General features: G+C 40.9%; 1 protein-coding gene across 1 annotated transcript in view; it reads left to right on the top strand.

Annotated features, from left to right (window-relative positions):
• Positions 1-388: 388 nt before the first annotated feature.
• Positions 389-24,737, top strand: part of sli (slit guidance ligand) — a 1,279,943-nt gene continuing 1,255,594 nt past the window's right edge. Inside the window, exon 1 of the mRNA XM_067140837.2 lies at positions 389-454. Within this exon, the coding sequence (XP_066996938.1) occupies positions 435-454 (20 nt within the window). The 5' untranslated portion in view covers positions 389-434. The remainder of the gene's footprint in view (positions 455-24,737) is intronic.

The following is a 24,737-nucleotide window of genomic DNA, read 5'->3' as shown; positions in this document are numbered from 1 at the left end:
CCCTTTGTGGGTACTGATGTGTTACATGTGTTCCCCTCTCGCTATTTAAGAACATCAATACAGTAGTGTATTTCGGATTCCAGGATGAATATCTGGTGAACTAAACTGATTAACGGCTTAGAACATATTCGAATAAGTGATGAATTCTTGTTGTACTGAACAGTTTCATGATAGAGCATATTACAGGTGAAGAGATCATAAACCTTTAACTATGAAGGGTACTTCAAGTTATCAAGGAATAGAATGTGAGGTTTAAAGACCGTAGCACAAGCTTTCTATTTGTCATTCTCTAGTTAAGAAATATAATTCTTTTTTTTATTTCTCAGAGCATTCTTTTAATGACATTCACATTTATAAATATTCTCTTCTGTTTTTCTTACAGAGATCTCCAAGGCAACAATCTCACCGTCATATTTGAAACCGACTTTGAGGACATGGCCAGTCTCCGTATTTTGTAAGTATTACAATTTTTATTTGGACTTCAGTATATTTCTACCACAAAGCACGCGTAAATAAAGGATGTAAGAAAGAAAAACAGTAGCACACTACTATGGTTTTCTTTAAAATAGTCGATTCGAAGTGCTTTTGACACAGGGAGCAGCAAATTCAGTGGCAAAGGATATTTCACTTACGTGAACACGAGAATCATATTTCGTAAATATTAATTCCTCTGTACTTACGAGAACATCAAACCATGCTATGAAATTGTTTATAGGGTTACGTGGCTAATGACATTACTATCTGATGCTTTTTTTCAACATAGACGGTTTTGTTTACAATATTTACATTGTCGGACACTGCTTCACCAAACACAATGGTGTAGCATCTTCAATGGCAATCCTAGGAGTTTTCGAAGAAACATAAGGCTGCATACTAGATTGAACTCGCTTTACAGTTATCATAATACTCATATGGTTTTATTAGAAAAAAACCACCATTTCGATCTCAACTGGTAGTACAAAAATTGGAAACTGTTTGCACTTAGAGTGCGTATCATTTTCTGCAATTCTAGTCTAGAATAATATATACTACGACAGCAGTTATTAATAAAACTCTTGACGTAGTTAAATTTGAGAAATTTATCCTTTACCTGTTACAAGTTTCTCCTATTCCAGTGACTGCACAAAAACAGAGGCAGTTGTAGTGCTCAGAACTAATGTTAGTGATATCTTCCACTCTGGTATTAAACTGAAAAGGCCGGCTGAGTGGCTCAGACGGTTGAGGCGCTGGCCTTCTGACCCCAACTTGGCACGTTCGATCCTGGCTCAGTCCGGTGGTATTTCAAGGTGCTCAAATACGTCTGCCTCGTGTGGGTAGATTAACTTGCACCTAAAAGACTCCTGCGGGACTAAATTCCGGCACCTCGGCGTCTCCGAAAATAGTAAAAGGCGTTAGTGGGACGTAAAGCAAATAATATTATTATTAAATTGAAAAAAAAGATACCTGGCGCCGCAGCCCCGAAAGACCATAGCTACCAAGCGGGCGCTGCTCAGCCCGAAGGCCATCCAGATTACGAGGCGTCATGGGTATGTTCAGCACGACGAATCGTCTCGGCCTTTATTCTTGTCTTTCTAGACTGGGGCCGGTATCTCACCGGCAGATAGCTCCTCAATTGTAATTACATAGGCGGCGTGGACCTCGAACCAGCCCTCAGATCCAGGTAAAAATCCTTGACCTGGCCGCGAATCGAATCCTGGGCCTCCGAGTAAGAAGCAGTCACGCTACCCCTACACCGCGGGGCCGGCTCTGGTATTAAACTGTTAGATATAAATGCGCAAAATATGCTTCGAAATCTAAGATTCTTATGTCAATAGCAAATATACATATGATTAAAACAAAATGTTTCAAAATTATCAGTCCATACAAAATTCTCATTCTAAATTTATCGACTATTATATCAAAGGTTGAGCAAAAAGTAAAGAGAAACAGGAACTAACTTGCACTGGCATGGCTTCGGATCGATTCGAATAGCAAATCACACTCAGTTCATCTCCCAAAACTATCATAATTATGCACTATCAGCTCGGCTATTCTAGAAGAGTTTGATGTGTGTGACGATTATAATATCTTTTACGTAACGTATCTCGCCTTGCGTGACTTCAAAATAATATTTTTAGTTGTGAAGAGTCTCTGTATCACGTGAAGTTAAGTGTTATGCGTGTTCATTCTTTGAAACATTGCCCATTCCATATTTGGTGTGCTCACATGAATTATTTCCGTAGGATGTATATTTCCACATCAGAAATTCTACAGGTGTATTCGCCGTCTCAAACTCCAGTACATAGTTTTTCGAATAAAAGCTACTCAGGGATATGCTAGTAAGTTTTTGTGAACAATGATATTGAGACATATAATAGCTTGGTATTTCATTAAGAGTACAGATGTATAGGACTTTTTATTTTGCTAGCCATGCAACGCAGTAATAACACGCACATGTTTCTCCGGCGGTGCTAGGGTAGGAGACAATAAGGACGCGGAAGGCAACAATTGCGGTCTTAATTTCTTTTAATAATTTGTTTTACGTCGCACGGGCACAGATAGGACTTATGGGGACGGCAAGATAGGAAAGGCCTAGGAGTGGGAAGGAAGCGGCCGTAACCTTATTCAAGGTACAGTCCCATAATTTGCCTGGGGTGAAAATGGGAACCACGGAAAACCACCTTCAGGGCTGCCGACAGTGGGCCTCGAACCCATTATCTCCCGGATACAAGCTCACAGCAGCGCTCCCATATTTGCACGGCCAACTCTTCCGTTACGCGGTCTTAATTAAGGTGTATCCCAAATATTCGACTGGTGTTAAAATGGGAAAACGTGGAAACCCATCTTTAATGCTGCTGACGATGAGGTTGGGACCCACCATCTCGTACTGCAAATTTACTGCTACACAACGCCTACAGCGAAGCAATCTCCATATGTTATCGAACATACAGAAGCCATATTTGTTGGTTTCGGCCGATGATTTCATATTGTATTTATTTAGAACAGTAATGAATTGATTTAGAAGGAGAATCAAGAAACGCAACGTCGCTAAAGAAACAATACCGCGTATCTGACAATGTTTGAGCTGTCCATTATTTCCCTTAAGATTTGTCGTGCTTCCCAGTCACATATGGACATACAGTCAATCAGAACAATTTTTGTTGTGTTCATTTCCCTATGCTTGAGTGTAAAGGAAAATGAACATGAAATACATTATACTGTAGGCGTGTGTGAATAAGTCATGCAAACATACATTCCTACAGTACGGTACGGTGCGGTAAGGTTCATTTTCCTTTACACTTTGTCGTTGGAAAATGAACACAACGGAAATTGTTCTGATGGACTCCATAGCCATGAGGCTGGGAGTCGCGACCAGTCTTCAGGAAAATAATGAATAAAAGGTGCATTGTCAGACACTCGCTATTGTTTCTTCAGCGACGATAAGTCAGCAGAGGGAACATGGTCAGTGTGTCCATCAGATCACCGAGATAGTTCTCCACGCCCCGTGCTGTTAGCTTCCATTCGAGAGACAGTGGGTTTGAGCCCCACTATCAGCAGCCCTGAAGATTGTTTTCCGTGGTTGCTCATTTCCTCAAAAAGCAGTACTGGGGCTGTACCTAATTAAGACCACGGTCACTTCCTTCCCATTTCCTAGCCCCTGTCCTATACCATCGTTGCCATAAAATCTATGTCGTCACGACCTACTACGCTGGCGTAGCAGGGGGAGAGGTGATACTCTCACGTGGCGCGTCCCAGGTGGCGGATAGGGGGGTCCTAACCGGCTTGCCGGCGGACTTGAGGGAAATAAAATACCTCTCGCGGACCAAACACACAATCCCCTGTGGGTGGGGGACGCAGACGAAGAATACACCCACGGTATCCCCTACCTGTCGTAAGAGGCGATTAAAAAGGGCGACCAAGGGATGATCAAATTATAACCATGAGACTACTTGTGATTAGTACCACCACGCGGGGAACACCATGAGTCGCTTTTACTTGCGGGTAGTACCACTATGTTAGGTACCAAATAGGATTGTGATTAGTAGCAATAGTGTACGCTGTCGGCTTCTACAGTACCTGTGATTCGTACCCCTACATGAGAAACACCCTGGGATAAGCGACACCATGGTTCTGGCTTGCCTATGATTAGTACCCTCTATATGAGGAACACCACGGGATAGCGCGAGTCCCTGTGGTTAGTACACTTATGTGATGAACACCATAGGTTTGCGTTGCCTGTAAATAGCGCCGAAGTGTGCGAAACACCATAGATCTGTATTCCATGTGCGAATTTCATTACCTCTGAGTAGTACCATACTGTGTGGAATGCCGCGAGTCTACGCTACTTTTGATTAGTACCGCAACGTGACAAGTACCATTGTTCTACTCTCCTAACGGTAAGTACCATTATGAGAGGTCGATGACAAGGATTTTGGACCCCTTTACACTGAAAGCATCATCGATTCAGTGTTATGCTATAGACGCAGTCCCTTGGTCAGTAATACTATTGTTTCACGTCAGTTTCTTGAATGCGAGACATTGCGGGTCGTATCCAATGATTGTTTTAAATTCATATTCATCCATTCATTCTTCGTCCTCATGTTTTGAATTCTGGTCAGTGGAGGATTTTGGACTTTTAATTTGTCATTCCATTTCGTCTCATTTCGTACATTAGGGGCCGATGACCTTGATGTTAGGCCCCTTTAAACAACAAATATCATCATCATCATCATCATCATCATCATCATCATCAAATCTATGTCGGTGCGACATAAAGCAAATAGGAAAAAATAAAATAAATAATGCTTCATTATTTCATTCAAGTATCAATTCTGTAAGTTTACTCCCTGAATTGTTGTTGTACGGAGTGAGTAAATAATTAAATCACTTAAAAAAAGCTGTCCAGTACAACGGGAGTCTTGCATTCACAAACAATCGCAGACTCATTTCATTTCGTAACCCTTACCACAAAATCATTAAATTCGTGGTTGAAACCGTAGTCTCTTAAGTTTACCCGTAATTTTCATCAGGCAGTAGAGTGCTGATCATCTGAGCTTAAGTGTGTATGTGGGGGGGTTCGATCATGACCCAATCCGATGGTATTTGAAGGTGCTCAAATTCGTCAGTCTTGCGTCGGTAGATTTTCGGGCAAGTACATGAACACCCGAGGGACAACATTTCGACACTTTAACGTCTCCGGAAACTGTAAATGCACTTTGTGGAATGTAAAGCCAATAACATTATTATTATTATTATTATTATTATTATTATTATTATTATTATTATTATTATTATTATGTGTATATGTTGGGTATTCTGCCCGAATGCTGGTTTGATCCGCAACAGCTCTGCCGTCATCAGTCATAGATGGCCTAAGCGTCAATGAAGATGCATTTTAGGGAAGTGAGGAGTGAAGTAATTTCCCGTTGATATCTTCACCGTGCCAAAGGTAGTATGGCTTATCAGTCTGCCAAGCCCACTGAAATGCACGCACCAACCGTCCCTATAAGTGACATTTTCACACCATTCATAACACGGACTGGCTTCATATTTATTATTATTATTATTATTATTATTATTATTATTAGTAGTAGTAGTAGTAGTAGTAGTAGTAGTAGTAGTAGTAGTAGTAGTAGTAGTAGTAGTAGTAGTAGTAGTAGTAGTAGTAGTAGTAGTAGTAGTAGTAGTAGTAGTAGTAGTAGTAGTAGTAGTAGTAGTAGTAGTAGTAGTAGTAGTAGTAGTAGTAGTAGTAGTAGTAGTAGTAGTAGTAGTAGTAGTAGTAGTAGTAGTAGTAGTAGTAGTAGTAGTAGTAGTAGTAGTAGTAGTAGTAGTAGTAGTAGTAGTAGTAGTAGTAGTAGTAGTAGTAGTAGTAGTAGTAGTAGTAGTAGTAGTAGTAGTAGTAGTAGTAGTAGTAGTAGTAGTAGTAGTAGTAGTAGTAGTAGTAGTAGTAGTAGTAGTAGTAGTAGTAGTAGTAGTAGTAGTAGTAGTAGTAGTAGTAGTAGTAGTAGTAGTAGTAGTAGTAGTAGTAGTAGTAGTAGTAGTAGTAGTAGTAGTAGTAGTAGTAGTAGTAGTAGTAGTAGTAGTAGTAGTAGTAGTAGTAGTAGTAGTAGTAGTAGTAGTAGTAGTAGTAGCGCCTGTCCCTCACCGCCGGTCTCCGTGGTTCAAATCCTCGTCACTCCATGTGAGATTTGTGCTCGACAAAGTGGAGGCTGGATGGGTTTTCCTCTGGGTTCTCCGGTTTTCCCTGTCTCCTTTCATTCTAGCAATATTCTCCAACATCATTTCATTTCATCTGTCTGTCATTAATCATTGCCCTAGAGGAGTGCGACAGGCTTCGGCAGCTGGCACAGTTCCTGTCCTCGCCGCTAGATTAGGGCGTCAATGATTCCATTTCTGACCCGGTTGAAACTAGAAACAAGTTGTGGATTTTCGTTTTTCAAAAGATGTGAGAGTAGGTTGGCTGGTATTTGAGTACTGTGATGACGTTGATGATGATAACGAGGGCAGTGCCTTCGAAATGGAGTGAATGGGCACAGACTCTTCTACTGCACTTTCACTGTTTGGAAGTATTTAATTGGGATGTTGTTCATGTCCAGTAAAAACAGGTTTATGAATTGAGCTGACATGCTTCTTCAGGTTGCTAGTTTGTGAGATTTTCATCCTCGAAACAAATAGTTTTTTATAAATATGTCAAATGGCATGGTTATCAATGACAGGATCTATTTAGAAATAATTCCATGCTTCACTCGTATTATCCAAACGTTTTGGACTACACCGTTTTTTGTCACTTCGGAGTAACAAAATACTTTGCAATTTTAAAATATTCATCTAAAATCAAAGCCAGATTTCATGCTAAATGTGCTGACATTCTTACAATAAGTTGCTGCCTTGCTTGTGGTATGACACGTTAAGTAGACCAAAAGATTTGTTTACTGCAAGTCTCTGTTGTTGGTTACATTCATATCGATATTATTTTGTAGACGAAGCGGTTTTGTTTTCATAGCCGTCCAAATGAAAATTAAAAAATCCTACAAATTAGTGCAAAATCGCATTCGAAGGTATGTTCCTAAAGTTATAATTTGGCATGTTTTATTCGCTGAAACATGATTTTTCAAGACCTTCGTAGGCCTACGTCAGATATACTGTCATCAGAATATCTGCAGAAATTCAGAGGAAAGTCCCTTTTGTTACGGGATCAATAAAGATATAAACCAGCCGAATTTCTTGCTGTATCAGCTGTCTGCTTTTCTGAAACTTCTGAACTGAGACATGTCCGCCTTCCGAACAGTTAACAATCTGCTATTTGTGGTGAATTGACAAGATAAATGAAATACTTTAACGTTCTATTAACATTGAATCGAGAAAGAATCGAGCTCATCTGTAGTAGTAGCGTTCGATATCGAAACCTCTTGAGTATTGAGGGTATCGAAATTATAAAGAAACTATATAATAATAATAATAATAATAATAATAATAATAATAATAATAATAATAATAATAATAATACGCCGGGCGAGTTGGCAGTGTGGTTAGGAGCGCGCAGCTGTGAGCTGGTTTCGAACCCCACTGTCGGCAGCCCTGAAGATGCTTTTCCGTAGTTTCCTACTTTCACACTAGGCAAATGCTGTGGCTGTACCTTAATTAAGGCCACGGCCGCTTCCTTCCCATTCCTAGGCCTCTCCTGTCCCATCGTCGCCATAAGACCTATCTGTGTCGGTGCGACGTAAAGCAAATAGTAAGGTAAGGGTTATTCTGCCCGAAGGCAGGTCCGAACCTCCGCAGAGGTGTTCCTGAGCCGGAGTTTACGTGCGGTAGGGTGGTCAGTTCCTTTTCGCTCCTCCATTCCCTTACCCCCCACCAACAGCGCGTGGCAATCCATCCAACTCCTGACCACGCCCAATGTTGCTTAACTTCGGAGATCTCACGGGATCCGGTGTTCCAACACGGCTACGGCCGTTGGCTAAAGCAAATAGCAATAATAATAATAATAATAATAATAATAATAATAACAATAATAATAATAATAATAATAATAATAATAATAATAATAATAATAATAATAATAATATATGTTTCACTGGTTCTTTTTTGATACAACTTATCATTTGTTCAGAAGGAAGCCATACTTTTCAATGTCGACTCAGTTTAAATGTAAACTTGAAAGCTTCCCTCTCTGCCAAACACACAATTCCAATATAAATATTGCACTAAAACATACCTGTAAAAAATATTAAACAAGGAATAAATGCACACTCATCCAGCTGGAATGGTGACAAAGCAGGGCTTCATTAACGTAAGTTCCATATTCATAGATGTTTGGACAGATAAAAACATAAATATTTCCAAATATCGAATGACTTGATAGAATCTGATGATATTCTTTTAAGAACGAAACCTGTTATTCTTTGTTTAATAGTGTTTAATAATGCGTTTTTTTACAAGTATGTTACAGTGTAATATTTATATTGAAATTGTGTGTTCTGCAGACTGGAAAGCTTTCAAGTTTACAACTTATCAAACAAAACGGATTTAATTTCTTTCCAACTACGTAATAAATTCTATTTTAGTAGTAGCAGTTTTATAGCTCTACTCAACGAGTTAACTCCAGTTGAACTGTGGTGAGCTGCTGTGGGCTGACCTTCACTCGACCTCATCGAGGTAATTCTGCGTTCGTCCTAGGATGCTGCCTACGACACTACCGCGGATTATGAACAGTATTATCCCTGTCACATTAAGATTAACATGCCGGGCTGAGTGGCTCAGACGGTTAAGGCGCTGGCCTTCTAACCCCAACTTGGCAGGTTCGATCCTGGCTCAGTCCGGTGGTATTTGAAGGTGCTCAAATACGACAGCCCCGTTTCGGTAGATTTACTGGCACGTAAAAAGAACTCCTGCGGGACTAAATTCCGGCACCTCGGCGTCTCCGAACACCTTAAAAAGTAGTTAGTGGGACGTAAAGCAAATGACATTATTATTATTATTATTATTATTATTATTATTATTATTATTATTATTATTATTATTATTATTATTATTATTATTATTATTATTACAGTTACTATATAAAACATTTAAGCTCTTTAGGCATTTTTCAGATTTGAAATAACCAGCGTTTCGCCCCAGTGTAGCAGTGGGCTCGTTATTTCGATTGCCAGACATTTCCGAGACGATGGCGGCTAATGCGCCGTTGAGACACCAATGCAAGCCTCCTTTATTGGACAATGCAGTGACGATGCACTAGGGAAAATATGTACCTCCTATTGTATGCATGCCTGCGTATGAAATTTATACCAAAAATAAGCTCTCGGAAGGAAACCATACCTTAAATTTTTCGATTGCAGTGAAATTTGTACCTACGTACAGAGTTAAGGATCATTTGACACAGTAATTTTATATGGCTGTAAGTGTAATAATAAGTAGCCTTTTGCATAGATCAATCAATCAGTCAGTCAGTCAGTCAGTCAGTCAGTCAGTCAGTCAGTCAATCAATCAATCAATCAATCAATCAATACGGATCTGCATTTAGGGCAGTCGCCCAGGTGGCAGATTACCTATCTGTTGTTTTCCTAGCCTTTTCCTAAATGATTTCAAAGAAATTGGAAATTTATTGAACGTCTCCCTTCCTAAGTTATTCCAATCCCTCACTCCCCTTCCTATAAATGAATATTTGCCCCAATTTGTCCTCTTGAATTCCAACTTTATCTTCATATCTTTCCTACTTTTATAAACGCCACTCAAACTTATTCGTCTACTAATGTCATTCCACGCCACCTCTTCGCTGACAGCTCGGAACATACCACTTAGTCGAGCAGCTGTTCTTCTTTCTCTCAATTCCTTCCAACCCAAACTTCGCAACATTTTTGTCACGCTACTCTTTTGTCGGAAATCACCGAGAACAAATCGAGCTGCTTTTCTTTGGATTTTTTCCAGTTCTTGAATCAGGTAATCCTGGTGAGAGTCCCATACACTGGAACCATACTCTAGTTGGGGTCTTACCAGAGACTTATATGCCCTCTACTTTACATCCTTACTACAACCACTAAACACCCTCATAACCATGTGCAGAGATCTGTACCCTTTATTTACAATCCCATTTATGTGATTACCCCATTGAAGATCTTCCCTTATATTAACACCTAGATACTTACAATGATCCCCAAAAGGAACTTTCATCCCATCAACGCAGTAATTAAAACTGAGAGAACTTTTCCTGTTTGTAAAACTCACAGCCTGACTTTTAATCCCGTTTATCAACATACCATTGCCTGCTGTCCATCTCTGAACATTTTCGAGGTCACGCTGCAGTTGCTCACAATCTTGTAACTGATTTATTACTCTATAGAGAATAACATCATCCTCAAAAAGCCTTACCTCCGATTCCACTCCTTTACTCATATCATTTATATATATAAGAAAACATAAAGGTCCGATAATACTGCCTTGAGGAATTCCCCTCTTAATTATTACAGGGTCAGATAAAGCTTCACCTACACTAATTCTCTGGGATCTATTTTCTAGAAATATAGCAACCCATTCAGTCACTCTTTTGTCTAGTCCAATTGCACTCATTTTTGCCAGTAGTCTCCCATGATCCACCCTATCAAATGCTTTAGACAGGTCTATCGCGATACAGTCCATTTGGCCTCCTGAATCCAGGATATCTGCTATATCTTGCTGGAATCCTTCAAGTTGAGCTTCAGTGGAATAACCTTTCCTAAAACCGAACTGCCTTATTTGTCAATCATCCATATGATATTTCCACTTTTCGTGCAAGACGCCGAAGGTTTTAAGGAGAATTTTTCAAGCAATGATCAGTCATCTAATTCTTCTTCGGTGGGAGCCCTACGCTGCTGCTCATTTTCTTAGGTTGGATACATTTATAAACGTGTGTTGCAACTTGGCATGTCTACACACGAAAATCTATCCTGAAAACCGTCTTCGAACTTAACGAGCCAACTGAGTTAAAAACATATGAATCGTTCGTAAAGACACGCTGTGCCGTTAAAAACGCACAAGCCATAATACGTTTCTGTCTAATTACAGAATTAAGAAAAGAACAAAACACATACACGTGGGAACAGCTGAAATACGACCATGACATCGGACACGTGCTATCAGGGATGCGCGCACACAAAACAAGGGCCGGTGTCAGGGAACAAGGCATGTGATGGCATACCGCGTCATCTCCCCGTGCGCGGCGAACGAGCGGTGCGCTCGCCCTTAGGAAAAACACCGAGCGCGCTGGAGTAAAACATATCTGATCACACTGAACAGCACACCATAGCACTAATCACCACAGAAACACAGTAGTGAATACATCCCTCCACAGAGTGTTAACGTCAGGAAGGGCATTCGGCCGTAAAACTGGGCCAATTCTACATCGAGACCAATCCTAATAAATTAGGAAAAGGCTGAGAAGTAGAAGAATATATTCCCAGATTAAACAGCTAATATTATTATTCCTTGAACGTAATAGATATTCTGCAACGAAAGGTTTTCTCTTTGGGAAATGTACGACGGTCTGAGTTTACTGAGAAATTGTTTTGTTGCAGTGCATTCAAAATTGAAAATCCCTAGCACACGTAATTCTTTCGTGAATGTAGTCATTTATGACCCTTTCCCTCTTTCAACCATCTTCCACTTGGCTTGAAGGGAAACGTATAATATTGAGCTACAATGCCATTAGCTGCCGGCTTGTGACTGAGGTCTGCGGAAGCAGTGGTGGTCCCGATTCCTTTGCCACGAGTGATCTATTCAAAGAGCTCCGCGAGCTGGCAGAATTTAATAGAGTCCCTCGCGAAGTGCAGGAGCAGGCAAGCGTATCCTCTTCCCCGTCATTCACCAAACAATGTATATGCATCGAGAAAAATTCCTAGAAATTCTACAGTTTCATATACCATATTGTACACGTTCCATATTTGTGCAGCGGAACTATTTGTCCTCCTTGGAGTGATAGTGATACTTCCAAAGGGAGACTGACCGTTGGATCCTTCCTGATTTTGCTTCTATATTTTATTTGTCTCAATGTTTCAAAGAACAGAAAGAACCTGAGAAACATTTCAAAAATTACAGATGGTGATGATGATGATTATTATTATTGTTGTTTAAAGAGCCTAACATCTAGGTCATAGGACCCCCACAGATCGCCATCGTAACCCATTCTGGCCATTCATTAAATGCTGTTTGTTCGGGGCGTCGACCCATGTGGATCTTAAGCCCTACTTGCACCATATTGTATGAACCTGCTTGTAATTGGAATGGCGGTAGTGTGGGATGTTGTGTGTGAGGGAAAGGAAGATTAAAGACTTCATAAGCACCCAGTCCCCAGGTCAGGGATATTAATCATTACAATTAAAAACTCCTGAACCGGTCGGGAAACGAACCCGGAGCCGCCGGGTGACAGGCGGACGCGTTGCCCCCTACACCGCGGGGCCGGACCATTCTGGCCATATTTTAGGTGATGGAATATTTTTCGTTTATGCTAAGAACGTGTAAACGGCAATTCAGTTACCAGGCTGACTGTACATCAGTGAATCATCAACATCATCATCATCATCATCATCATCATCATCATCTTCTTCTTCTTCTTCTTCTTCTTCTTCTTCTTCTCCTTCTTCTTTCCCAGTGGCTCAAGGATCGCTTTGAGGGTCATTGGACACCCATTTTGCGCGGCCTTGTTTGTCGTTGGGCTGTAGACCCACGTACGGTCTTCAAACCAGTATTTAACTTATTTTATATTGCCAGCACTGCTTCGTTCTCGGGGTGGGGGTTGGCCTTCGACGTCGAAATATAAGATGGGTTTGGCATTGTACAAGATGCTGCATACTGGACATGACCTTACCATCGGAGAAGCTGCTCTCTTTTATTTCCACAATTGGTGCAACAATCCTCTCTTGCCGAATTGTATCCTTCAGTACGTGGTTGGTAAGAGAGATGCCCATCGCCCAGTGGAGCATTCTCGTTTGCATAGCGTGCAGCTTGCGTTCAATTACTTACTGATTTTTGTGATTTCGTCAGTGAATAAAGAAATGAATAATTAATAAGGAGATGAATTAGATTCCAAATTATTCAATGATTATGTTGGCTTACTACTATCGTCATCTCGAATTTCGCTTATTTCACAAGAGTGACTGTCGTTTCTGAAACATTTAGGAGTTTAAAACATCTTTGGTCGTGAGTTTCTTGTTCATATACTCTATGTATAGAAACTGATAACCTACGTTAATGTGGGATCATTGGAGTTGGCACCAGGAATTTTTTTTTTTACCTGCACCTCATTTGGGGAAGTAGGCTATCTCAAAACATCGTTTGAGGGCAGTATGGCAGTCTTCGGAAGAAGACATAGTTAAGTTGCCACTGTTGGTACTGGGATTCAAACCTTAGATCACCAACATGTATAGTTTCTTCTTCTTCTTTCTTCTTTCTTCTTCTTCTTCTTCTTCTTCTTCTTCTTACAATAATATTGAAAAATGAAAACCTACAACCTGTTTTCCAGTCATTGACGGGTCAGGAATGGAATGAATGAAGCAGATATAGGCTATTAGTACGATGGGGTCGCCACTCCCAAAGTGATTTATTAATGACTGATAGATGCTACGAAATGAGAATGGAGAGTGTTGCTGGAATGAAATATGACAGGAAAAACCGGAGTACCCGGAGAAAAACCTGTCCCGCCTCCGCTTTGTCCAGCACAAATCTCACATGGAGTGACCGGGATTTGAACCACGGTATCCAGCGGTGAGAGGCCGACGCGCTGCCGTTTGAGCCACGGAGGCTCTTACAATAATATTATTATTATTATTAAAATAATGCCGAGTGAGTTGGCCATGTGTGGCGCAGATGTGTGCTTGCCTTCGGGAGGTAGTGGGCTCGAACCCTACTGTCGGCAGCCCTGAAGATGCTTTTCCGTGGATTTCCATTTTCACACCAGGCAAATGCTGGGGCTGTGCCTTAATCAAAACCACGGCCGCTTCCTTCCCAACTCCTAGTCCTTCCCTGTCCCATCGTCGCCGTAATACTTTTCTGCGACGGAAAGCCAACTGTAAAAGAATAGTTGAGAGTCACCATTTAATCGAATTTCATCATTAACGTGGATTGGGTATTATGAGCTTATAATAACGAAAGAAATGGACACCCGTGTCTATTACTAGCACATTGAATCTGGAGGGGGTGAAACATACGTAGAACAACATTGTTCAGGGAATTGGGCAAACTTAAACAAATAGAAGTATATGTATTTATAAACTTCAAAAGCTGGTCCAGTGGTATAGGGGTTAGCGTACCTGACTCATACTTGGAAGCCCCGGGTTCGTTTCGCGGCTATGTTAGCGATTTTTACCTGGATGTGGGGGCTGGCTCGAGGTCCGCTCAGCCTAAGTGATTGCAGTTGAGGAGCTATCAGACGATAAGGTAGCGGTCCCGTTCTAGAAAGCCAAGAATAACAGCAAATAGGATTCGTCGTGTCGACCACATACCTCGTGATCTGCAGGGCTTCGGGCTGAGCAGCGGTCGCTTGGTAGGCTAAGGCCCTTTGCTACCGTTACACCACGGGGTTTGGTTTCATAAATTTCAAGGGAGAATCTGTTATTTTGTAGTAATAATAATGATAATGAAAATACCACGAACCTACTGCGGTGTCGTAGCAGGCGGAGAGGTGATACTCCGACTTGGCGCGTCCCAGGTGGCGGACAGGGGGTCCTCACTGGCTTGCCGGCGGACTTGAGCGAAATAAAATAGCTCTTCCGGACCAAACACACAATATCAATAAATCCATTAGTGTCTGTTCTGGTATCCAATGACTAGTGGTCTGCGTCTGTTCACCTAGTTGGTGCGGCAGTGAAATATGGCTTGATCTCAACAATCAAGTCTGTAATTACCGTCATCTTTATTAAAGATCACCACAACCAACTTCAACTTGAAGTAATCATGATGGGACTAAAGGAAAGAAATCTGCTACCCCAGACCCCAGTCAACGCACTGGACTTTCCTGGTCATCGTATTCTTGGGACCAGGGGCATCGTGAGGAGAAGAATCTGAGCATACGACAATAACAGGCTAAAATTGAAGAATATTTCAAGAGAAATAACACAAGAAATTTTTACAGAAATTTCTAAGAAAATATTAAGGGCTATCAACCTCCTAGCCTCTGCTTCCGAAGAACAGATGGATCCCTGGAAACAAACACGAAAAGAAACTGTAAAATTCTCAAACATTACTTTGATTTACTTCTTAATTGCAAGAAACCCACAGAAAACCTAACATTCCAAAAGCTACATTAAACCCCGATTTTAATCCACCCACAATAGAAGAGATAGAGGAAATCATAAAACAAATGAAAAATAACAGAGCAGCAGGAGAGCATGGTATTATCGCCGAGATCTGGAAGCTCCAAGATGAAAACATCACCAAAATGTCCATAAGATTATCACAGGAATTTGGGTCACAGAGAAAGTACCAGAGGAATGGAAATGTGCATTAATCCATCCATGGCATAATAATGGTGATAAGTCAGATCCAAATAATTACAGAGGTATTTCGCTAGTAACAGTTGCGTACAAAATGTTCTCTAAGGTTCTATTAAACAGCCTAGAACCACAAGCAGATCCACAAATAGGGGAATACCAGGCAGACATCAGAAAAGGGAGGTCATGCATCGAACAGATCTGGAACTTGAGAACACTTTTGAAAGTCAGACACACAAGAAACACTCTAGTTACCTTTGCGGACTTTAAAAAAGTGTTCGACTCCATAGATAGACAGACAGACGCTCTTTGACATACGGGAAGAATATGGCATTGACAGAAATACCAGAGCACTTATACAACAGACGCTTACAGACGCCACCTCCAAGATCATGGGAGAAATTTCGGAACCCTTCCAGATACACACAGGTGTCCGACAAGCAGACGGGCTCTCACCAGTCTTGTTCAACATGGTGTTAGACAAAATTATCAAGCAGTGGGAGGAACAAGTTAAAGGAATACAGTTAGGAACACGTGAAACAAAAACCATAAAAAATGTCTGGCATTTGCAGATGACATAACCATACTCAGCAATAATGCACAGGAGGCAAAGGAAGCACTGGTACGCTTGCATAAAATAGCTGCCAAAACAGCTCTACAGATACCTTGCGAGAAGACCCAATACATGGAAAGACAGAACAACAATGTGCACACAGTGCATACTGTATATGGATACGTAAAAAGAGTCAAAACTTGTAAATATTTAGGGGAATACAAATAGGAGGATCAAACAAAGCGTCTAACATAGAACGAATGGAAAAAATCCAGGAAGCATGGTCACATTATAATAAGAAAAGCATATCAAGACAGGCCAAACTTAGACACTACAAAACAGTCGTATTACCAGAAGCATTGTGTGCGTCAGAAAAGGCCACAATTTTAGCATCAGGCATCATATAGACAAAAAAAAAGATAGAACGTACAGTTCTCAGAAAAATATTTGGACCAATACACAGAGACGGCATATGAACGAAACGACCTGCCGAAGAGCTGTACCAGCACATGAGAGACTCACAGACATGATCAGGAAACGCAGGCTAACTTTCTATGGGCACATACAGAGAATGGACGACAACAGACTTACGAAGAAAATCTTTGATGTAGTAAACAGTTCGAGCAAGAAAACAAATTGTTATCATGAAATACAGAAAGACTTAAAGCAGGTGGGGATCAACAGGCAAATGATAGGAGACAGAAAAGAATTCAGAAACAAAATTAGGAATACGAAATTTATAGTAAATGAGAAGAAGACAGGAACATTGAGGACAGAACAAAGGAAACAGGAGCACAGCCAAAGGATGAAGAGATTTGGGAAGAGAAGTGGGAGAAGGAAAAGAGTGAAAATTGTGTCATCATGAGATATTCGAGTTCAAACACTGTCCATAAGGGCAAAAGTGATATGAATGAATAATAATAATAATAATAATAATAATAATAATAATAAAAAAAAAAAAAAAAAAAAAAAAAAAAAAAGTGGTTTCCCATTTTCACACCAGGCAAATGCTGGGGCTGTACCTTAATTAAGGCCACGGCCGCTTCCTTCCAACTCCTAGGCCTTTCCTATCCCATCGTCGCCATAAGACCTATCTGTGTCGGTGCGACGTAAAGCCCCTAGCAAAAAAAAAAAAAAAAAAAAATAATAATAATAATAATAATAATAATAATAATTTTATATTGTTATTGGCTTTACGTCCCACTAACTACTTTTACGGAGACGCCGAGGTGCCAGAATTCAGTCCCACGGGAGTTCTTTTACGTGCCAGTAAATCTACCGACACGAGGCTAACGTATTTCTACCCTTATAGAGAACGTTCATATTGTGTTGTGTGTCATCAAATTGTTTCATTTACTGCATGCTAACATTCATACTTCCTAAGGAAAAAAGAAAAGTGATCGAGTGAGTGGCTGCGTGGTTTAGGTCACGTAGTTATCAGTTATTCCGGGAGATATTGGGTTCGAACCCCACCGTTGGCACTCCCGAGGATGTTTGCCTGTGGTTTCCCATATTCACACGATGCAAATGCTGCGGCTGTACCTTAATTAAGTTCAGGTTCACTTCGTTCCCGCTTCCAGCCATTCCTTCTCCCATCGTCACCATAAGACCTGTGTGTGTCGGTGCGACGTAAAGCATCTTGTAGAAAATAAACAGATGCGTACATAAAAGAAAGTAGTGTACTGTTCCGTTATACATTAAACCGTTTCTCTGTGTTATGCAAGACCAAGTGATACATTACGACGTTGAACAATTCTCCTGATTTATATTGTATTATGTTAAGCCAAATATTGTGGCTCCCAAGAATACCGCACAAAACTTTATTACCACTTTCACCCTGGCATTCTTCCACTGAGGGCTGACAAAAATTCGTCTGTTCTACTGAAGAACGTTTTGAGAAGAAAGCGCAGAAGGAATATTTTGGTCTGGTGGAAACGAGTGTTTAACCATGTTCTGTATTGGTCCTAAAATCTAATAGTATGTATTTGTGTTTAATGTGGCCTGGATATGCCTTTACTGGAAGGATGTAGTGTTTACAGTGCACTATGTCTTCTGTTATGGGCTAGAATAAATTGATTACTTTCATTGACCTGTCTCAGTCTCTTCCTTGTCTTTGACAATATGAAAGTGACCGAGGTATGAGCGATTCTAGTAAAACCGTTCCCTATGCACCCAGTCCCTGTTTTGAATGGTGTGAAAATATCGCTCATAGGGTCGGTTGGAGCATGCATTTCAGTGGGCTTGGCAGACTGTTATGTAATAGCAACTTCCGGCTCAGTGAGGAAAGCAGCGGGAAACTACCTCACTCCTCATTACCCTAGTATACCTCTTCAGTGACACCTAGGCTATCTATTACAGCTGTTTGTGGAGCTGTAGAGGATCAAACCAACCCTCGGGCTGAATACCCAACATACATTCGTGCCCTCGATAGTACACTTCTCAAGAATCATTTGTGAAAAACCAAATCAGAGTTAATCTCCCGAGCAATTAGACCTAAGAAACTATGCTTCAGTACATTTCACCCCGACACGGATTTTATCAACGGCATTTACGAACCCATGGCCAGTAGGCAGTAATTTTTGGTCTTTGAATGTTTAGAGTAAAAAGCGCGAAACCTGGAATATATATCCCATTATGGCAAACATCACATACGAGTGTTAAGGTATTAGCCCCAGTTGGGAATATTGTTGGTAAATCTAAAATACTGAACGCAAGTTGAACAAAAGCTAGAAATTTTCTTCACCAAATGGAAACGAGAAATAATTCATGCAGTAGAGGGCTAATAGTGCTAATAGTTACGTTACGGAGGCGGGCTGGGTGCAAGTGATAGTTTTAGAAGTGACCCTATTGTTAATGTTTCAGCTGTTAATTGTTTCAATGAATACTTTTATGACTGAACAGTCTTAGTGATTGTTTACCTCTGTAATTATGTGGCCATTCGCGTCAGTTAATAAATCTTAGAGTTAAAAACAAACAAAGTAAAAACCGAAACCCCATGGCGCAAGAGCCCCGAAGGGCCAAGGCCTACCGAGCGATCGCTGCTAAGCCCGATGGCCTGCGGATCACAACGAATCCTCTCAGCCGTTATTCTTGACTTTCTGCTCCGGGCCAGCTATCTCATCGTCAGATAGTTCCTCAATTGTAATCACACAGGCTGAGTGGACCTCCAGCCAGCCCTCAGATCCAGGTAAAAATCCCTGGCCTGACCGGGAGTCGAACCCGGGCCTTCCGGGTAAGAATCAGGCGCGCTACCCCTACACCGCGGTGCCGGTTGTAACGGTAACTAACCTAAGATAACATAACACCATGGCACTAAAGTCCTGTAGGGCCTTGGCCTACCAAGCGAACGCTGCTCAGCTCGAAGGCCTGCAGATTACGAGGTAGCGTGTGGTCAGCACGACGAATCCTCTCAGCCGTTATTCTTGGCTTTCTACACCGCTATCTCGTCGTCAGATAGTTCCTCAATTGTAATCACGTAGGCTGAGTGGACCTCCAACCAGTCCTCAGATCCAGGTAAAAATCCCTGACCTGACCGAGAATCGAACCCGGGGTCTCCGGGTAAGAGGCAGGCATTCTACCCTTACACCACGGGGCCGGCGCTGTAAACACTGCCAGCTGTATATTTATTTATCTACTACTGCGCCAACACATAACATCTACGTTTAATATTTCCCTCGCACGAGGTGTTTTCGCGTGTAATTCTAATTTACGTCAGTTCTAATGTATTGATAATATTCATTCGCATGTGAATGATTTTATTTGGCGTTATGGTGTTATCCCAGAATCTCTTTGTGCTTTGTCTAATGATTCACGTATCTTGTATCTTAAAATATGTAATACTGCACAAAAGCACATTTTTAAAATTATAGAGGAGTTGATTTGTGCAGCCGACTCTGACATGACTCTAAAGTGGTAACATGAGTCTGTATGAATTTCGTAACCGCAGAGCGTGACAACACGCAAAGCCGTTTCTACGGTGTCATCGCCAATCGATGAGGTTAGGTGCTCTTTTATTCCACTGGAAGTAATGTTAGAAAGGATATCGAGTGCTAATCGAATTTCTAACGGGGTCTACTTTAGCCAGTTCGTTTATTTGTAAAGACATATGCTGAGAATGAGAGAAGGAGAAACATATTAAGCTAGAAATACTTTCCTGTTCTTTTCCGAATCATTAACATATTTCATGTAAAAAATGTTCACCATGTTCGTATTCATTACTCCATTTTTTTAAGTAACCGGGCGAATTGGTCATGTGGTTAGGGTTGCGTAGCTGTGAGCTTTTATCCTGGAGGTAGTGGGTTCGAACCCCACTGTCGGCAGCTCTGAAGATGGTTTTCCGTGGTTTCCCATTTTCACGCCAGGCAAATTCTGCAGCTGTACATTAATTAAGGCCACTGCCGCTTCCTTCCCACTCCTAGCCCGTTTATATCCCATCATCACCAAAAGACCTATCTGTGTCGGTGCGACGTAATAAGAAAAAGAAAAAATAACTTCCTGATCAGATCAAAATGCAATGAAACGTTGTCAGTAAATTATTCAATTATTGTGTATAGGCCTAGCAGTTTCACAAAACTGACTTTAGCATTGTACTATGCCGAATCCAATAGTTTGCGACTGTGGAGAGGATTACTGTATACTTTCTTTAAAACTTCGTGATCGATTTTAAAACAAGGACCTCATATTCCTAGACTTCATTATATTCTGTTATTAGAATTCGAGAATGCAGCCAAAGGAAAGTGACGTTATCCACTTACAGTATAATATTAAACATGAAACTAACATGAAAGGTACCGAGCTCGGTAGCTGCAGTAGCTTAAGTGCGGCCAGTATCCAGTATTCGGAAGATAGTAGGTTCGAACCCCACTGTCGGCAGCCCTGAAAATGGTTTTCCGTGGTTTCCCATTTTCACACCAGGCAAATGCTGGGGCTGTACCTTAATTAAGGCCACGGCCGCTTCCTTCCCACTCCTAGCCCTTTCCTGTCCCATCCTGTCCCATCGTCGCCATAAGACCTATCTGCTTCGGCGCGACGTAAAGCAACTAGCAAAAAAACAAAACAAAAAAACATGAAAGTTATATGGAAATGTGAGATGTTAAATGAATAACATTGAAATGGCGAGTTTCTTGTCAGTATTTTGAACAATCGATGTGGTTAGTTTTGGGTTTTATTTCTATCGAACGATTACTTTTTACATGACTTAAATTTATCACTCAACCAATTCAGTTCAAAATTTGTCACTTGTTGACTGAGAATCCCAATTGTTTATACTGTATTAACTCAGTCTCGGTAACACTTTTAACGTTATGGCTTCCGGATAAATAATGTAAAGAGAGGCGAGTTTGCCACCCGAATAATCCTTGCATCGTTCCGCTTTTTAAGCCGGTTGCAGTTCGAGGTAACGGCCATGAAAGTAGCGAGAATGATAGCTGCTATAGGTCTAAACATCGGGAATAACGATAAGGGATTATTGGCCATGAAGAAATGAGGAGAAAGAAGTGGACACATGTTATGCAGAAAGGACTAACAACCAGCTTCGGTGGTGGAATCATACGAGGAGAGTTTTCTGAGGAGGCTAATAGATTCGGCCATGGACTTGGAAACGGAAGAGGACATTGTGTTAGCTGAGGACAGAGGATCATGGAGGACTTGAGGTCATTAACAGAGACTTGTGGACCGAAGAATGAAATGCATAACTGTCTTTAATGAAAATGTAAGATGGTATTAACAGTACAAATCTCGCTAGCAACGACGTTTCTGTCGGTAATATACTACAGTTAAAATATCTCCAAAGCATGCTGCTGTAAGATAATAAGCTCTGTACTGCTGTTCGTGAAGGCGGGAAATGTGCTTCGCTTTGTTCTGAGGAAATTGAATAGAGACATAGGAGGGAGTTGAAATGAGAATCGAGCACTAGTCTCGCGTTTGTGAGTAAAACTTAGACTATGTTAATTTTTATTTCCGTACCTAATAAATTGAACATGCATTCCCTCAAGCAAGTGGCTTCTGCAGAAATACATACACACATATATCTCCGTTATTGACTGTGACGTCTTTCAGCGTTCAGTCTGGAAGCCTTTGAGAATTTTCTAAACGGCTCCACAAACCTCTGTTTGTAACTAGTTGTGTGGCTGGCAGGTTCGATACTGGCTCAGTCCCTTGGTATTTGAAGGTGCTCAAATACATCACCCTTGTGTCGGTAGATTTACTGGCACGTAAAAGAACTCCTGCGGGACTAAATTGTGGCACCTCGGCGTCTCTGAAAACCGTGAAAGTAGTTAGTGGGACTTAAAGCCAACAAAATTATTATTCGTTATGTGGCCTCGTTTAGTTCTATACCTTTTATCTTTAAATCATCAGCAAATTAGTCTAATCATCGTATATTTAGTCTCGCTCTATTTCTCTTACCCTCCATGACCGAATCCATTATTTTCCCAGATAACCATTTGCCTCAGATGACCCCATCACCGAAGTCGATTAATGCGTGGCTCTACAGTGTCATCAATCGACTTCATTTCTAACTTAGCCCTTCTCTCGTCATTCCGAGTATCCCCCTATAAGTCTTCCCGCCTGTTTGAACCAGCGATCATTCTCGCTATGTTCATGTCTGTTACTGCCAACGTATGAATAACATATCCTGAGTCCACTCAGCTTTCCCTTCCGAAGGCTACGTTGGTCCATTAACAGACCGATGTAATGATAGTTCTAACTGAGAGATGCAGTGCGTCATTTGATGAAAATGAGTGAAGAATAGTGACGCGATGCATCGAAGTGACTGATGTAATGAACTCATCATCTCGGGATTTGTTAGCTCTGATATCCTTACTTCTTTCCTTGGAATGACAGAACTACTTTAAAAAATGAAGACACCACACTGAAAATTGCGCATACATGTTCAGATTCTTTTCTTAAACAGAAGCCATTATCGATCTTCTTGTTTCTTCATAAAAATCATGATTTTAAGGGGAATTACAGCTTACGCCAGCTTATATGTGCCAAAATGTAGATATTTTATAGCCCAGCAACTACAAATAATAATTCTCTACGAGTCTTCTTCATATTTATTTTTGCATTAAGTTTAGTAAATCATTTGAGGGGATTAGACATTTTATTACTGAAAGTGTGTGTATAGATTATTTTTGGTAGTTTAGTGAACGAAGGGTAGAAAGTTAAACTTCAAACGGTGATATCTCTAATCTAATTTGATTAGCAGGAGGCTGGATCTAAAAATATACTGAGTCGACACACCGAAATGCAAAATATAAGTTACCACTGAAGGAAGGGAAGTGGAAATGTGGAATAATTATTTCACACACAGTAACCACGTCACGAGTAAAGCATTATTTAAGATGATTCTTCCTTTATTTGATCGATAGCTGCAGTCGCTTAAGTGCGGCCAGTATCCAGTAATCGGGAGATAGTGGTTTCGAGTCCCACTGTCGGCAGCCCTGAAGATGGTTTTCCGTGGTTTCCCATTTTCACACCAGGCAAATGCCGGGGCTGTACCTTAATTAAGGCCACGGCCGCTTCCTTCCAATTCCTAGGCCTTCCCTACCCCATCGTCGCCATAAGACATATCTGTGTCGGTGCGACGTAAAGCAAATAGCAAAAAACCTTTATTTGGTCGGCATTTGATGTTGATTTGACCCAGTTTTATGGCCTTCTGACGCTAACCCTATGTGGAGGATTGTGTGGTTAGTAGTGTGGTGAAGTGTCTTGTGTGTAGATGAAGAGAAGTGTATTAAGACAAACACAAACACCCGGTCCCGACCATAGGAATTAACCATATGCATTTAAAATCCTCCGACCAGCTGGGAATCAAATCTGGAGGCCTCAGAATTAGAGATCAGTATGCTGATCATTCAGCCAAGGAGCCGGACTATTATCCAGGATTATTGTAAAAGTACTAGAAGGCAAGATTACATGCACTCCATAGAAGGTTCCAAATTTTGCCAAATACAGTATGTTGAGAAAATATTAGCTCTTTACAATTGAAATGAAATATTTCGCTCTGGTGTGCCCTATTGCATGTAATAGCTGTACCAAATGAATGGAAAGTTGCAATAGTAACCCCAGTGTACAAGGGAAAATGTGACAAACATAAAGCGGAAAATTACAGGCCAGTCAGCTTGAAATGTGTAGTTTGTAAGCTCTGGGAAATCATTCTTTCTGATTATATTAGATACGTTTGGAAAATTACCAACTGGTTTGATACGAGTCAGTTCTGGTTCAGGAAAGGTTATTCCAGTGAAGCTCAAATTGTAGGATTCCAGCAAGATATAGCGGATATTTTAGATTCAGGAGGTCAAATGGACTATATAGCTGTTGACCTATCCAAGGCTTTTGATAGGGTAGATAATGAGAGATTACTGACAAAAATGAGGGCAATTGGACTAGACAAAAGAGTGGTTGAATGGGTAGCTACATTTCTAGAAAACAGAACTCTGAGAATTAGAGTAGGTGAAGCGTCATCTGATCGTGTAATGATTAATGGGAGGTCTCGCAAGGCAGTGTTATTGGGCCTTTAGGTTTCCTTACATACATAAATGATATGAGTAAAGATCTGGAATCATAGATAAAGATCTTTGCGGATGATGATATACTCTATAGAGTAGTAAATGAGTTTCAGGTTTGTGAGCGACTGCAGAGGGACTTAAATAATGTTGTAAGATAGACAGCAGGCAATGGTATGAATGTAAATGGGATGAAAAGTCAAGTTGCAAGTTTCATCAAGAGGAAAATTCCTC

This window comes from Anabrus simplex, chromosome 2, assembly GCF_040414725.1.
Source record: "Anabrus simplex isolate iqAnaSimp1 chromosome 2, ASM4041472v1, whole genome shotgun sequence".
Classification (NCBI taxonomy): domain Eukaryota; kingdom Metazoa; phylum Arthropoda; class Insecta; order Orthoptera; family Tettigoniidae; genus Anabrus; species Anabrus simplex.
The sequence above is the reverse complement of the archived record's forward strand: the minus strand, read 5'-3'. Positions and strand labels throughout refer to the sequence as shown.